This window comes from Aegilops tauschii, chromosome 7 (assembly GCF_002575655.3).
Source record: "Aegilops tauschii subsp. strangulata cultivar AL8/78 chromosome 7, Aet v6.0, whole genome shotgun sequence".
NCBI lineage: Eukaryota > Viridiplantae > Streptophyta > Magnoliopsida > Poales > Poaceae > Aegilops > Aegilops tauschii.
The window spans coordinates 511159955-511172860 of record NC_053041.3 but is presented as its reverse complement, the minus strand read 5'-3'; the positions used below and the strand labels follow the sequence as shown (position 1 = coordinate 511172860).

The 12906-nt window shown below is 49.6% G+C and overlaps 1 protein-coding gene across 1 annotated transcript; it reads right to left on the bottom strand.

Moving 5' to 3' along the window:
• Positions 1-12235: 12235 nt before the first annotated feature.
• On the bottom strand, positions 12236-12568 carry LOC141027316 (uncharacterized). The gene has a single exon (XM_073504313.1). It carries the CDS (start codon positions 12566-12568, stop codon positions 12236-12238), a length of 333 nt encoding a protein of 110 aa, XP_073360414.1.
• Positions 12569-12906: the final 338 nt, after the last annotated feature.

The window sequence follows — 12906 nt, the reverse complement described above, 5'->3', positions numbered from 1 at the left end:
GGCTCCGGCGGCGTTGATGAGGCCGTGCGGCTCCGGTGGCGTTGGGGGCGGCTCCGGTGGCATCGACGGCGCGCGCCTCTGGTGGCTCCGGGGGCGTCAACATCGGCAGGAGACGGCGTCGAAGTGGGGCGGCGGCGAAGTGGGGACACGGCGGCGAAGTGAGGCGAGTGATTTGGGGGAGAAGTGGTGGTCGGGGGGAGGGAAACCGCTGGTTAAGTCAAACATAGCGGTAGCGCGTTACCGAAAACGCGCTATAGCTAAGTTAGCTATAGCGCGTTTCAGAAAATGCGCTACTGCTATGCCTTTCTCTTTTTTTACTTTCTCATTTATTTTTCTTTACATTTTATTTTTTCCTTTCTCCTTTTCCTATTTCTTTCATTTTCATTTAATTTTTTATTTGTTTTTTGATTTATTTTCTTTTCGTTAGCAGTAGCGTCTTTCTAAGTAAACGCGCTGCTACAATAAACTTAGCGGTAGCGCGGTTTCTATAAAAACGCTACGACTATGTGTAGCCTATCGGGTTAGTAGTGAGAATTTTAGTAGTAGCGCGTTTAAAGAGAGACGCGCTACTGCTGCATGTGTATCTGTAGCGCGTTTATCCTGCATGCGCTACTGCTATTTAGCACTAGCGCCCTTTTTTAACAAGCGCTAGTGCTAAAGTTCTGTCTATAAGGTTTTCCCTAGTAGTGTGGATCTGTTCAAGGAGCTCGAGCCGGCGCTCCCGTGTCAAAAATGACTCGCTCCTCACCCGGCGGCGTGGGGGCATGACTACTAGGCGAACGGGTGAAGTGCAAAGTGGCGGCAGCTGCAGACAGGCGGAGGAAAATGTGGATGGATGATAGGGTTTTTATGCCACCGGTCGACTTAAATAGCCGGGCTAGGCACTACCGTCTCGCCGGAGCTGCGCCACATGGCGCCACCGGTCCGACGAAGGAGACGAGCTTCGAACCGCCGGGTTTACAGGCGTTTCCGGCTGGGACCCATTCGCCAGTCCGACGTGGCGGGCGTGCACGAACGCATCCGGGCGCTCTATATTCATCCCATATTTGGACTGGATACGAGAGGTGTCGGTCAGCCCGGATGTTTAAGGGCCGTTTTTGAGGCGGTTGTTTGGGTCAAAATTTTGCGACCGGTTAGTGACCGGGTGGCCCGCCCGAGCGTATGAGGCAAATTTGGGTCGTCCGGCTGTAAATACTCTCATCTAGTCATATCTTGCCATGCCAAAGCGCAAGAAGACAAACTGATGATGGAGCAAGGACCAAATTAAATTAGGTCAGCCATTGATAAAAAAGGACGCACATCATGCCATTCCCATGGAGTCGTTGTCAATGGCGGCAGGTGCCGCTTTGGTATTTCTACAACTCGCTCGTCATTTGTAGGGCCGGTTGGGACATTAAAAAAAAGGTTCCAGTGATACTAGATTCCTTTGTTTTCTCTACTTGCATCGATGGTAGGAGAGAAATTGAGCGCGATATCGATTCGGTCGGGAGAGAGGAAAATAAAGGTGTCAAAACCTAGTGTCGTCAAATTAGGAACGGATGGTACGTGAAGACGTCGATGTACTAACCTATGCTGAATATCTTTTGGCATCTCAAGGGGTAGGTTGTGTGTCAGTTGTGTGATCGATAGTATGATTTGTATTTATATATATATAATATAGTGCAGTGGTCAGCAAAATGATTTGGGTTTGGCTTGCTTTTTTTTTACTACAATGAGTTTTGACCTTAATTTGTCTTGCATACCCTAAACAAGTACCAGGACATCAGTTACATTGACTTCCATATTTCAAACCAACCAAGAAGCGGTCCACCTGGCGCTATGGAGCAAAACAAGCTCAGCTCCAGCGCTGGGTGCGCGGCCGCTTCGGCTCGTCGCCCGGCTCGTCATGACGGAGTAAAAGAATTTGGGCACGTGTTTTTTGACACGAGCAGCCACCGTCTCCAACAGCAATGCTCAATAGGGCAACAGAATAAAAAAATTAAACTAACATTTGAACTACTTCGATCATATTTCATATTTCAAACAAAGTTTGACCAAAGTTTAAACATGCAAACTACAAACATAGTTCAAATACTACGTGCCACTTAAACTACGATTAACACTACTATGAACACTACAGATTGTCTCAGTTGATATCATCGGACCCATCACTCTTGACGCCGACCACACCGGAGCCTCGTGTATTCTTCTTCTTGCCTTGTGATGATGAAGGCCCTGCCTCGTCATCGTTTTTGCGCTTCTCGGTGTCCTTTCAGTAGCACTCCAACTCAACTTACACATACTCCCGATGTGCCCTAGTGAACGCTGCCATGGCATCCTTATCGCTCTCTCGAATGTTTTCCCACTCATCGACAACAATGTGAGGAGCTGCCCAAATTGGGCTAGATTCAATTGTCACCGGCGGGCTGACGAGCTCCGCATTCACCAAACTCAATTTGCAGGGAATTGAGTTTCGGGCGGGGGAGGCTGAGCCTCCACACAGCGACGTCATGAGGTAGGCTGACGAGTATGTGTCGAGCCAATACCGGTGTGTTCAAACTCGACGCCGTAGTTGTCTGACGGCCGTCGGCACACCCCATTGAATCCGGTGGCGCCCTCGCACTTCAGTGGCAGGGCGAGGAGGCGGCATCACCGGGAAGCAAGCGACGGCTCCGGCGAGGTGGCTGCTCGGAGAAGAAGCGGTAGCTTGGAAAAAGCGGCGTCGACGGCTGATTTTGGCAGGAATGGGGCGACGACTTGATTCCTCGGTTCGGTGGCGGCGGGGGAGTGGATCCGGCGGCGGCAAGGCCTTCGGTCATTGGTTGATAACCCCGGGTGCCATAGACCGGACAGGATCAGCCATGGGCTTGTTGTCCTTAATCATTTTGAGCTCGACAATAAGTCTGTTGATGAAAGAGTGGATAGTTTGAGGGCTTTGAAAAATGCCTTAGTGAATAGTCTTGCATCTTGCAGCCCATTCCCAAAGGGTGACCAAGAACTTCACAAAAGGAGCATGCAATAATGACTCCATAAATGTGAATAACCACTTTTTTGCGTTTGGTTCCCAAGTCGGCACTAAGGTTTGAGCCAACACGTCATCGACCAAAGCCCACGTGCATCTCGAAACTGTACATTCAACTATCAAGTGCTTCCATGAATCAGGCTTCCCGCATAAACCACATGTGTTTTTGTCAGTCATATGCATGTGAGCCCTACCAATGTTAGTCGGGACTGAATGTCTAGATAGCCTCCATGAAAACATCCGAACCTTGGCTGGAACTGGAGTCTTCAATAAGCCCCTCTATGAATCAACAGAGCCCTTGACCCATCTTAGACTAAGTATATATTAGATATACGTGTTGTAACACAACTTGTATTTGTACGGTTCCCCATTATAAATATATGACAGCCGTACCCATCAAGGGTATCGAGCATTGTTTCAAACCCTAATACGTCTAACATGGTATCAGACGACGCGTTCGATCCGCGTCACGCTTCCGCCGCCTCTGCTGTCGTCGCGCCGGCCCCCGCCGCCGCGCCGCCTCTCTCCACTCTGGCGATGGAGTCGCCGTTCCTGGCGTCGCCTCCACTTGCCTGGGCCCGATCTACTGCGACGGGATCACAACCTCCTGCGCCACAGCGATCGCCCGCCATGCTGCCGCCGCCTCGGTCGCCTGCTGCGCTTCCGATCGCGGCCACCCCGATCCAGTCGCGGGGCGCGCCTCCACCACCGGCCTCCTACGGCGCCAATGGGCAGCCGGCCTACGGTGGTCCTCCAGCCCCGGCCCCGTACCACGATGCGCCGCTGGCCTCGGGGCCCTATGGCGCTCCCATCCAGGCGCCGTATGGCGGCCCGTACCCGGCGCCCTATCTCGCGCCGTCGGCTGCGTCGTATGCGCCGTATGCTGCTCCCGCCCCGACGTCCTACGCCGCTGCCCAGATGTACGCCGCTCCTCCTGCGCTCCCGTATGGTGCGCACTCCCCGGCGGCTTATGGCCATCATCAACAACCATCGGCTGATGCACTAATCCCATATAGTGCTGTCCTGCCGCCTGGTCCGCCGCCTGATCTGCCGCTCTCCGCGCCGATGGCCGAACCAGGGCCTTTTCACTTCGCCCATCTAGTGACGGTGAAGCTTTCTGCTGATAACTATCTCCTGTGGCGCGCTCAAGTGTTGCCGCTGATGCGTAGCCACTACCTTGAAGGATATGTTGATGGCTCCCTGCCGTGCCCTCCGGCTATGGTTCCGGTACCCTCGTCCCATGGTGGCTCTGTCATGGTCCCCAACCCTGCTCATCGTCGGTGGACTGCTCAAGATCAAGCCATCTTGGGTGCTATTCAGTCGTCACTCACTCCATCCATGGCTGGCATGGTCGTCTTTGCCGCGACGTCGAGGGATGCATGGGCCACGCTCGACTCCAGCTTTTCCTCGCAATCGCTGGCCCGTTCCTCTGCCATTCGTAACCAGCTGGGTGAGGTCAAGAAAAATGACCTCTCCGTCACGGCCTTCTTCAACAAGGTCAAAAGTTTGGCTGATACACTGTCGTCTATTGGGAAGCCTCTTCGTGATGAGGAGTTTACTTCGTTCATTCTCAATGGGCTTGATGAGGACTATGATTCTCTCGTTGAAAACATTAATGGACGTGACACACCGATGCCGCCTCGCGATCTCTATGCACGCCTTCTCAACACCGAACAGAGGCTCGCTGCTCGCCGCTCCGTTGGCGTCTACACGGAGGGCCCTTCTGTGAACGCTGCTCTCCGCGGGGGCGCCCGCGGTGCCAAGCAGAAGGCGCCGCCGACCTCAGGCAACCAGCCCCGTCCGCCCGCTCCACCTCCGACAGCTGGCCGCAAGCGGCTCCACTGCGAGGCATGTGGTGGTGGGGTTGAGTGTCAACTCTGCGGCATCGAGGGGCACTTGGCGTCTCGCTGCCATCGTCGCTTTAAACGAGATTTTCTTGGCATTGGGAACAATGGGAAGGGCAATGAGAAGCAAGCTGCTCTTGCTACACCGGATCCCGGGTTCACTCCTTCATACTCGGTGGATCCTGCCTGGTACATGGATACGGGCGCTACGGACCATTTGACGAGTCAGCTTGACAAGCTGGCCACTCGCCAGCCCTACACCGGTCACGATCAGGTCCGCACGGCCAATGGATCAGGTATGCCCATCTCACATGTTGGTCAGGCATCTCTTCTTTCACGTACCACTAAAACCTTGCATCTGCTTGATGTCCTTCGTGTTCCCTCAGTCACACGTAGTTTACTCTCGGTTCCTAAATTAACTCGTGACAACAATGTGTTTGTTGAGTTTCACCCTTTCCATTTTTTTGTTAAGGACCGGGACACGAGGGACGTTCTTCTTAGTGGTCGAGCTCGCGACGGCTTATACGCACTTGATGTGCCACGAGTCTCTCAAGTTTTCAGTGGTGTTCGGGTGTCGTCGTCGCAGTGGCACTCTCGCCTTGGCCACCCCGCTACTCCCATTGTGCGCCATGTGCTTCATCGCCATCATCTTCCTGTTGAGTCGAGTAATAAGGAGTTTCTAGTGTGTGATGCTTGTCAACAAGGCAAGAGTCATCAGTTGCCTTTTTCTGTATCAAGTCGTGTTGTCACGGCTCCTCTTATTGTGTTTTCAGACGTGTGGGGCTATGCCCAAACTTCTGTTAGTGGTCACAACTATTATGTCAGTTTCATCGATGCTTTCAGTCGCTTTACTTGGATTTATCTTATTAAGCGCAAATCTGATGTGTTTCATGTCTTTATGCAATTTCAAGCACATGTTGAACGATTGCTTAAGCACAAAATTATCCATGTCCAGTTAGACTGGGGGGGTGAGTATCGTAACCTTAACACCTTCTTTCAGAAGCTTGGCATCTCACACCATGTGTCTTGTCCTCATGCACATCAGCAGAACGGTGCAGCTGAGCGCAAACACCGTCACATAGTTGAAACTGGCCTGACACTTCTTGCACATGCCTCTGTCCCGTTTCGGTTCTGGAGCGATGCTTTTGTTACTGCCTATTTTTTGATAAACAGGATTCCCACACGACGCCTTCACATGAAGTCTCCACTCGAAGTGTTGCTTAATGAAACTCCAGATTACTCCCTCCTCAAAGTGTTCGGTTGTGCGTGTTGGCCGCATCTTCATCCGTACAATAAGCATAAACTTGAGTATCGATCTAAACAATGTGTGTTTCTTAGGTACAGTCCTCTCCACAAAGGTTACAAGTGTCTTCACATCCCGTCAAATCGTGTTTACATTTCTCGTGATGTTGTGTTCGATGAGACTGTCTTCCCGTTTTCCACACTCACATCACCCACCAATACTCCCGTCTCTAAGTTGCACTCTTTTCCAGTTTTGCCTGATCAATTTATGGATGTTGCAGATTCTCCTCTGTTGTTGCCTAACCATGGTGCAGGGACTGGACGAGGCGCTCGACTTGAGCTTCTGGATGATGATATGGCCACAACTGCGCCAGTTGCTGCCACGCCGGATGAGGCGCTCGACGAGGCTGCCCCCGCCACTACCCCTCTTGACCCCGACGTCGATCACGCGTGCATGCCCCATGCACGAGGATCCGACGGGGTGACCAAGTCGCCGGGGCCAGCGGCCTCGCTGTCGCCTGGGCCGGCCGAACCTGCGGAGCTGTCGGCCGGGCCGGCAGGACCCGCGGCGCTCTCCCCTGAGCCGGAGGCCTTGCAGGTCACCGAGTCTTCGTCGCCTGGTCCGTCGACGCCGATCACGCCCGGTCTGTCTTCGCCGACCCTGACCGTGCCACCGGATGCGCCTGTTGACTCGCCCGCAGGTGCGTCCTCCTCGCCGCTGATGGATAGTGGCTCCTCTGGTATGGCAGCTCCAGCGCCACCTCCGCCTGTCGTCCTGCGTCCCCATACTCGCAGCAAAAGTGGCATCTTCCAACCGAAGAAGCGCACTGACGGCACTGTCGCGTGGCTTGCGGCCTGTGTGGCACATGCTGAGGCTGACCCTACGACTGAACCACGACATTTTCGAGCGGCACTTGGCATCCCGCATTGGCGTGCTGCGATGGAGCAGGAGATTCATGCCCTTCAAAGAAACAACACTTGGCGTCTTGTTCCACCTCCATCTGGTGTTAATATCATTGACTCTAAATGGGTATTCAAGGTGACGAAACATGCTGATGGCTCAATTGAGAGGTACAAGGCACGCCTGGTTGCCAAGGGGTTCAAACAACGGTATGGCATTGATTATGAAGACACATTCAGTCCCGTTATTAAACCAACTACTATTCGTGTTCTTCTCTCTTTGGCTGTTACTCGCGGATGGTCGCTTCGACAGCTTGATGTTCAGAATGCCTTTCTCCATGGAGTTCTGGAAGTAGAGGTTTATATGCGTCAGCCGCCAGGTTTTGTTGACCCTGCTCAGCCGCATCATTTATGTCGTCTTGTCAAAGCTCTCTACGGTTTGAAGCAGGCCCCGCGTGCATGGCATGCCCGTCTTGGCGCTGCTCTTCGTGCGCATGGGTTTGTTCCTTCTACAGCAGACACGTCTCTGTTTATTCTACAGCGACCTGAGGTGACTATGTACATTCTGGTATATGTTGATGACATCATCCTTGTCAGTTCGTCTGCTTCTGCTACAGACCGGCTTGTGTCCTCTCTTGGTGCTGAGTTTGCTGTTAAGGATCTTGGGAGACTGCATTATTTTCTGGGCCTAGAGGTTCTTCATTCTAATGGTGGCTTGACTCTTACTCAGAAGAAGTACTCTCAGGATCTCCTGCGTCGTGCCGGTATGTTGCAGTGCAAGTCTGCTACGACTCCCATGTCTGCTACAGACAAACTGACAGCTCTTGCTGGTGACTTGCTTGCTCCTGAGGATGCCACAGAGTACCGCAGCATTGTGGGTGGACTGCAGTACTTGCTCATTACTCGACCAGACATATCATTTGCAGTTAACCGTGTGTGCCAATATCTTCATGCACCACGTGATTCTCACTGGTCAGCTGTTAAGCGCATCTTGCGCTATGTTCGTCACACTGGGTCATATGGTCTCCATCTTCAGCCTGCATGTTCTGGACTGATCTCAGCATTCTCTGATGTCGACTGGGCTGGTTGTCCTGATGATCGGCGATCCACGGGGGGACATGCTGTGTTCTTTGGGCCTAACTTGATCGCCTGGGAAGCTCGCAAGCAAGCTACGGTGTCCCGGAGTAGTACCGAAGCTGAGTACAAAGTTGTTGCTAATGCCACAGCTGAGATCATGTGGGTGCAGTCATTGCTTCGAGAGTTGAAGGTCTCCCCAACTCAGCCGCCTGTTCTTTGGTGTGATAACATCGGTGCAACATACCTTTCGTCCAATCCAGTATTTCATGCCCGAACGAAGCACATCGAAGTTGACTATCATTTTGTGAGGGAACGTGTTGCTCAGAAGCTCCTTCAGATTAAGTTTATTTCTTCGAAGGATCAGCTTGCTGATATTTTCACTAAACCCTTACCCTTGCCTTCTTTTGAAGGATGTCGTCGCAATCTTAACCTTCTGAGTGTTTCAGGACATAGTTAAGATTGAGGGAGGGTGTTAGACTAAGTATATATTAGATATACGTGTTGTAACACAACTTGTATTTGTACGGTTCCCCCTTATAAATATATGACAGCCGTACCCACCAAGGGTATCGAGCATTGTTCCAAACCCTAATACGTCTAACAACCCATGCCTCCCTCCTCTGCCTTGCGGCAATGAGCATCCTATAGGCCGATTTCACCCCCAAAAAAATGCCAACTCGCAAAATTCCAGCTTCGGAAATTTTCCATGTTTCTTGTGCACAAAGGTATGCCCAGAACAATGAGTACATCCATCCGTATAAAGACTAGCTGTTTGTTCCATGATGCTGAAGTGGCATCGATCAATTCCGCAACAGTATTTGGAGGGTTTGGGATCAAACAACTATTAGGTTTCAACATTTCATTGCAAGGGAGCCGGTTGTCGTTCCATATACTTGTTGTTGCACCATTGCCAATGTGTTTGATTAAGCCCTGCTTCAACCTATATCTTCCTTCAATAATAGCTCTCTAGATTTTATTTGGATGTCCACCTAAAGAAGCACGCAAAACTGACAAATTTGGATAGTAATGTTTTTCAGAAGCCAAACACTCAGCGTATTGTGGTTGTAAGACCAAACCTGATTTCAAAAAGAAAAAAAAAGTTATATTTGGCTTCTTTGCCTTTTTAAGTAGCTGTGCGCTTTCGCTCTGCATGCCTCGCTGGAGTTTTCTCCAGGTACACCATCCAAAACCATGTTTAGCTTCATGCAAAACTACAATACATATAGACTGTAGTAGAAATTGCCAAAAAAAACATACAGTAGAACTCAGCTAGGGCCTCGTTCTGAACATAAGAGTCCGTCCACATTTTGCCCGACACCATGTTTTTCGTGGTAAAGAAAGCTTTCCGCATCTCAAACGAATCACTATATTGATGTGCAATAATAAAGTACAGTTTATGCTTATCAACTTATGGTTGGATGGTTAAAAGGACAGTGGTATTCCCAGTTCACCAAGGTTAAGTCCTGGTGCTCACATCTTCAGGATATTTGGCGATGCACGTTTAGTGAGAGAAAACGTTCTCGTCCACTATGAAGTACCTTGGGTGACTTAGTCAATCTCAAGATGATATGACGACTCAGACTCTCGAAAATGCTCATAGGGGTAGGGTGTACGTGTGTGTTCATAGAGATGAGTGTATAGGCGTATATATGAACGTCTGCGTCTATACTATGTTTAGAAAAGATATATCATGAGTAAAAAATATTGAACCCATATTTATGGGTTGTGGCGCGTCTAAGAAAAACAAGGCCGCAGCCGCCTCCTCGCACAAAAAGCCTATTGATTCCTGTGCCAGCCGTCGGCGTCAGTCCTCCTCGTCTCTGGTGGCCTTGGTTGGGGGTATGTTGGATCTCGACCCTTGCTGATGGGAGGGCTCTTCTTTTAGATATTTCTTCAAGTTTTATTAGGGTTTGTGTCTTGCTCAGAAAGACGAGGCGACGGCGGCTCCCGAAAGATGAAATAAGGTTTTCCCCATCTAGACCCTGTTCGGTGGTGCATTTAGCGTCATCGATGGGCATGTGGAGGTGCTCAGCGGATCTGTCTTTGATGAATTTGCTCGGATCTGGTCGTAGTTTCTTTACGTTCGTGTGTTTTTAGATTGGATCCTTCTGATCTACGCTACTGTTCATCGGTGGCGATTGTTGTTCTGGTATGCTGGTCCTATAGGGCCTTAGCACGACGACTTCTCGACTGTCTACTACAATAAATTTTGCCGACTCCGGCGAGGGAGGGGCGACGACGACGACACGTCTTCGGGTTGCTTCAGTGCTTTTAGTCGTCACTAGGTGGTCTATGGTTCAAGATGTAATTTTTATTATTTTTGAATTTTATTGTACTCTCATTATTAAAGATAAATATATCAGAATTTTTCCCGCAAAAGAAAAATATTGAACCCGTGTGCAGATCTCTTTCAATGCATGGGTGCTTAGATGAGGTGCTAAGTGCATTAAAAATCTTAATAACTAGTCTCCTCAATGCGTAAGTGCTTAGCTTTTGTAGCTAACTTTCTCGCATAAAATTGTTTAATAATTATACTCCTTCATGTATTGGTAGTTATTTTACATAGTTTTGCGTGCTTATCACATTTTCTTCCTAGGGTTATCATAATGCTCCCTCTCCTCTTTAATTGCTTCATCATATTATTATTTTATTTATGTGGCGTCCTTAGGCTGGTCATAGTGCGAGTAATATAGGTAGTAACATAGATGCCACATAAGCAAAAATGATGAGGTGGCAAGTAGTTAATAAGGAGAGAGGCAAATAGAGTAACATATTATGTTACCATCACATAGCACTTCCCAATGCAAAATGAGTATATAAAGTTACAAATGAACACATCTATGTTACCACACATATGACACTACCCACTATGAAGTTAGTAACATAGACTAGTAACATATGCATCTATGTTTAGCTTGTTGTTGCTAAGCTCATTTTATTTAATGATTTAGCACCTAAACTCTTTTATGCATTGGGCAAATCATGGAGTACTATCTTCTGACATGAAGTAACAATGAATAAATGGTGTGCTTGTGCCATGGCTGTCGGTTCGATCGAAATGATTAGGCCTAAGGACATCTTCAATCGCAACCCATAAAAATTCTCCTACATCAGTCCGCGGACAAAGAGGATTAGTTCATGGACACTGTTGCTGAAGACAACCATCTACAGTAGCCGCATACATCTGACCTTTCTCAATTCTTTCTAAGTCCGCACGATTAAATAGCCACACGTAAAGGGTACAGACGTTTAAATAGTCGCATGCAACACTAGTTCAAATTTAAATTTTTCAAATATTACATCCCAACATTGTTGTCCTCTTGCACCACCCACTAATACTCAATCAGATCTTCCTTCAGCTGCTCGTGAGTTGGTTGATGCCGAATTTGTTGATGCATTTGAATAAACTTAAATGTGGCCGGATTCTGGTCCGGAAGTTGGATAGGATCACTCATTTTCTCAAATTCCAGTGTTGCGGCAACATCGTCACCCTCATCCGCGGCGATCATGTTCTGCATGATCACACAACATGTCATCACCTCCCACAAGGTTTCCGGATACCATTGTTTAGCAGGTCCATGAACAACTGCAAAACGGGCCTGCTGAACTCCAAATGCCCTCTCGACATCCTTTTTAACTGCTTCTTGTCTTTGAGCAAAGTGGGCCTTTTCTGGCCAACTAGGTTTGAGATGGTGCTGACAAAGGTAGGCCATGGAGGATAGATACCTTCAACCAGATAGTAGTCCATGTTGTACTCATGTCCATCGACGGTATAGTGGCAAGGAAGAGCTTCAGCCAGCCTCGCAAACAGCGACATCGTTGCAGCACATTGATGTCATTGTGAGACCCAGACATGCCAAAGAAAGCGTGTCAAATCCAAAGATCATGTGATGCAACTGCTTCAAGAATGATGGTGGGCTTCTTAATATGACCCTGATATTGCCCTTGTAAAGCCTTCGAACAGTTCTTCCATTTTCAATGCATGCAGTCAAGAGATCCAAGCAAGTCTGGCCACCGTCTTGCTTCTGAGACTGCCAGGAGCTTCTCAGTGTTTGCAATAGTTGGTTCTCTCAGGTACTGAGGTCTGAACATGTCGACCATGGCAGTTGCAAACCTGACCATGGCATCTCCGCATGTGCTTTCAGACATCCGTAGGTACTCGTCCCGCGAATCAGCGACCGTGCCATATGCAATCATCCGGAGTGCATCGGCACTTCTCGTAACCAGAGAAGCCAATCGTTCTCACGGCGTCCTTCTTCGGGATGAAGTAATCATCGAAGGACCGGACGCCTTGGTACAAATGATCGAAGACAGTCTTGCGCATCCGAAGACGCCGGCGAAACTCGTCAATGAAGAGTGCACCGGGGGCAAAGTAGTCGGCCATTTGTGTCAAATGCCCGCGAGCCCTGTTGCACTTGATCACTCGATGACCCTTGATCGAGCCCTTGAAATTGAGAGCATGCTCCTCCGCACGCTCCGCGTCTTCAAGGACCACGTACATCATCGCCGTCTTACCGAAGTACTCCTCCTTGTCCAATGTGTTGGGGAACATAGTATTTCAAAAAAATCCTACGATCACACAAGATCTATCTAGGAGAAGCATAGCAACGAGCGGGGAGAGTGTGTCCATGTACCCTCGTAGAACGAAGGCGGAGGCGTTTAGTAATGCGGTTGATGTAGTCGAACGTCTTCACGATCCAACCGATCAAGTACCGAACACATGGCACCTCCGCGATCTGCACACGTTCAGCTCAGTGATGTCCCTCGAACTCTAGATCCAGCTGAGGCCGAGGGAGAGTTTCGCCAGCACGACGGCGTGGTGACGGTGATGATGAAGTTATC

What these genes read in the sequence shown, in the direction of transcription:
- LOC141027316 (XM_073504313.1), bottom strand. Translation starts at nt 12,568, where the DNA reads ATGATGTACGTGGTCCTTGAAGACGCGGAGCGTGCGGAGGAGCATGCT.